Source organism: Saccoglossus kowalevskii, chromosome 15, assembly GCF_978046115.1.
Source record: "Saccoglossus kowalevskii chromosome 15, keSacKowa6.1, whole genome shotgun sequence".
NCBI classification, from domain to species: domain Eukaryota; kingdom Metazoa; phylum Hemichordata; class Enteropneusta; family Harrimaniidae; genus Saccoglossus; species Saccoglossus kowalevskii.
Genome location: NC_140655.1, coordinates 1,509,762 through 1,513,721, shown reverse-complemented (window position 1 = coordinate 1,513,721; position 3,960 = coordinate 1,509,762). Strand labels below are relative to the sequence as shown.

At 41.3% G+C, this 3,960-nt stretch overlaps 1 protein-coding gene across 1 annotated transcript; it reads left to right on the top strand.

The window, feature by feature from the left end:
- The first annotated feature begins 910 nt into the window (after positions 1-910).
- On the top strand, positions 911-3,244 carry LOC102808856 (uncharacterized). Its single transcript, XM_006825155.2, has one exon. The coding sequence runs from the start codon at positions 911-913 to the stop codon at positions 3,242-3,244; it is 2,334 nt and encodes a 777-aa protein (XP_006825218.2).
- The last annotated feature ends 716 nt before the right edge of the window (positions 3,245-3,960 follow it).

Below are 3,960 nucleotides of genomic sequence, written 5' to 3'. Positions count from 1 at the left end.
TACATGTAATACCCACATGATAAGATATTGGTGTGTACGTATGTTGTACATGTAATACCCACATGATAAGATATTGGTGTGTGTGTAGGTTGTACATGTAATACGCACATGATAAGATATTGGTGTGTACGTAGGTTGTACATGTAATACCCACATGGTAAGATATTGGTGTGTACGTAGGTTATACATGTAATACCTACATGATAAGATATTGGTGTGTACATGGGTTGTACATGTAATACCCACATGATAAGATATTGGTGTGTACATGGGTTGTACATGTAATACCCACATAATGTGGATATTGGTGTGTACGTAGGTTGTACACGTAATACCCACATGATAAGATATTGGTGTGTGCATAGGTTGTACATGTAATACCCACATGATACAGATATTGGTGTGTGCGTAGGTTGTACATGTAATACCCATATGATACAGATATTGGTGTATGCGTAGGTTGTACATGTAATACCCATATGATATAGATATTGGTGTGTACGTAGTTTGTACATGTAATACCTACATGATACGATATTGGTGTGTGCATAGGTTGTACATGTATCGGAAATATAACTAGCCGAGCTTGATGTCGATTTAGGATTCTGCTTACAAATAATTTAGCCAATCATAGTACGTTAATTTTAGCCAATAAAACAACCTCATTAATAGTTATTTACCTATCAGCTCGTTTCCCTATTACCCAATCATGTACAAGGCCAAAGTCACTTTCCGCCAAAATGCAAGGAATGTAAACTTGTGTATATAAGTGGGTGTTTTGACACATCACGGCGGGAGTTTCAATAAAGTCATCTGTTATAGTGTACACCAGTTCGTCTCTTGTTATCCACCCCTGAACCTTATCTTAACAATTACACACATTGTTTTGGTGCCGAGACCAGGATTCAAGATGACCGAACGACCAACTCTTTCCAAACTGAAGGGAACTCGCTCAGCGCATCGTGGACAGATGACGAAGCTCCTGAAAAAGGCTGACGAAAACGTCAACAATTTCCCCCAAGACAACATTGAAGGTGCGTTAGACTCACTCACTGCTATCCATAACTTGATCTCATCGAAGTACGAAAGTCTTATCAACCTCGACAAACAAATAGTCGAACAGACGGAAGAAAACGACTTGGAGGCGACTATCACCGAATCTGACGATTACCTGACCGATATATACGAGAAAAAACATATTTTATCTCGATTTATCGAAAGAAAGTCGCGAGCTGATGCAAGCCCACCGGCAAGCCCTGCAGTCCCCGCTGCTGCATCAACCAGTCCAGCAGTCACCATTGCCGCTCCATCCACCCAACCTAACAGAACCATAAACCTACCAAAGTTATCGCTGCCAACATTCAACGGAGATGTTCTGAAATGGGTGAGTTTTCGAGATGCATTTTATTCCGCAGTTCACAACAATCCCAATCTCGAAAAGATTCAAAGGTTTCAGTACCTACACGCTCAATTGTCCGACGAAGCCGCTCACACTATTGAAGGATTGACACTAACAAATGAAAACTATGATCACGCAATCGACCTACTGGAACAAAGGTATGGACAGAAACACAAAGTAATAAGTGCCTACATGAAAGCTTTATGGGATATGCCTAAACCATCTGGCGATTTCAACAGCTTACGAAACTTTTACGACACCTTAGAAAGTTATATTCGTGGGCTCAGTTCGCTCGGAAAATCCGAAGAATCCTATGGCGATCTACTAGTACCTATCGTCATGGAAAAGTTGCCGCCTAATACACGAAAACAGATTGCGCGGGATCATGGAAATAACGAATGGAATCTACCCGAACTTCGTCAAGCCATCCATAACGAGATGGACGCTCTACAAGCTGGATTCTCCGCCGATCTTCATGACCGCGAATTGTACACAGAAACCCCGGTAACTGCGGCATTCTACACGGGAAGTGACCCGGTCACTTCACGGAAATCGATCCGGGCGAGACCGACTAAATCTATCGTATGTGCGTACTGCAAAGATGCCCATCCGTCGATACATTGTAGAGTTGTGACTGACTACAATAAACGCCTCGAGATAATAAAACGCGATCGTTTATGCTTCAACTGTCTCGGTAAACACAAAGTTACGGACTGCCAATCTAAATTCAGTTGTCGCGCCTGCAGGAGAAAACATCACACTTCTCTATGTAAGGGAACCTCTACGAGTAACGACACGAGCTCCGCTACTCCAGTAACTCAAACACACGTGAACTTTACTACTACCGCGAATACCGCGTCGCATAATGGACCCGTTTTATTGAAAACCGCCGTAACTGAAGTATCCGCGGGTAGCGAAACTGCAACGGCTACGATATTGTTCGATGAAGGGGCCACGCGATCTTTCGTAACTACAAACTTCGCCGATAAACTCAATGCACAAACTGACAAATGTGAAGTCATTAACTTAGCAACGTTTGGTGATAATGGTTCACGTGCTAGATCGTTTAATGTCTCTACGCTTTCAGTTCACACCATTACAGGAAAGAAAAAGAACATTTCCGCACTCGTTGTTCCAAACATCTCCACTCCCACAAAGAACTTGATCACTTCGTCCCTATTGGAATTACCTCATCTACGCAATTTGAACTTAGCCCACCCCATTTCAGGAAGCGAATCCTTTGAAATATCGATTCTCATTGGAGCAGATTACTACTGGGATTTCGTAGGAGACCACATTGTTCGTGGACCCGGTCCAACTGCTGTATCGTCCATACTTGGATATTTACTTTCCGGTCCTATTCAAGGATACAGACCTAAAAGTGTATTTGCCAATGACGCAACTATTCTACACATTGCTACTAATCCGTCTGTTGTAAACGATCAACTCCAGGATTACTGGAAGCTCGAGACAATCGGCATCACTGATAATGCCCAACCTCCAGTAATGAACACAGACTTCGAACATTACAGAGATAATCATCTCAAAATCGAAAACGGACGGTACACTGCGGGGTTACCGTGGAGACAAGACCACCCTCCTCTGCCTACTAACTTTCGTATTGCAGAGAAACGCACTCGCGCTATGACTCGTAAACTTCCACCGCATTTGTTACAAACATATGATGGAATCATTAAGAACCAGAAAGCGCGGAATTTCATTGAAGAAGTTACTGACGACGATAACCTTCGCGGACCACAGAAACCGGAAATTACCTGCCGTACACCAGCTAGAACCGCTGCTGCGATTGCCCAAATACGCATACAGGACATAAATGACATATGAACTATGAACTGAATATACCGAACATTTTATACTTAGCTTATTGTGACAGTTTGTGACTGTGTTGATTTTACGAATTTTCGAACTTTATATTTACTCGCATTTAATCGATATCTATCCTGAATTATATTTTATCTTCGCATATATTTACTTTCGTATTTTACTTCAAACTATCGTTTACTTTGTTCAACTTTTGTTCATTCTCGTTTACATGACTATCTTTTAACATGTAATACCCATATGATACAGATATTGGTGTGTGCGTAGGTTGTACATGTAATACCCACATGATAAGATATTGGTGTGTACGTAGGTTGTACATGTAATACCCACATGATATGGATATTGGTGTGTATGTAGGTTATACATGTAATACCCACATGATAAGATATTGGTGTGTGCGTAGGTTGTACGTGTAATACCCACATGTTAATATATTGGTGTGTACGTAGGTTGTACATGTAATACCCACATGATAAGATATTGGTGTGTGCGTAGGTTGTACATGTAATACCCACATGATAAGATATTGGTGTGTACGTAGGTTGTACATGTAATACCTACATGATAAGATATTGGTGTGTGCGTAGGTTGTACATGTAATACCTACATGATAAGATATTCGTGTGTACGCAGGTTGTACATGTAATACCCACATGATATAGATATTGGTGTGTACGTAGGTTGTACATGTAATACCCACATAAGATATTGGTGTG

Coding starts and splice junctions, on each gene's coding strand:
- LOC102808856 (XM_006825155.2), top strand. CDS start 911: ATGACCGAACGACCAACTCTTTCCAAACTGAAGGGAACTCGCTCAGCG.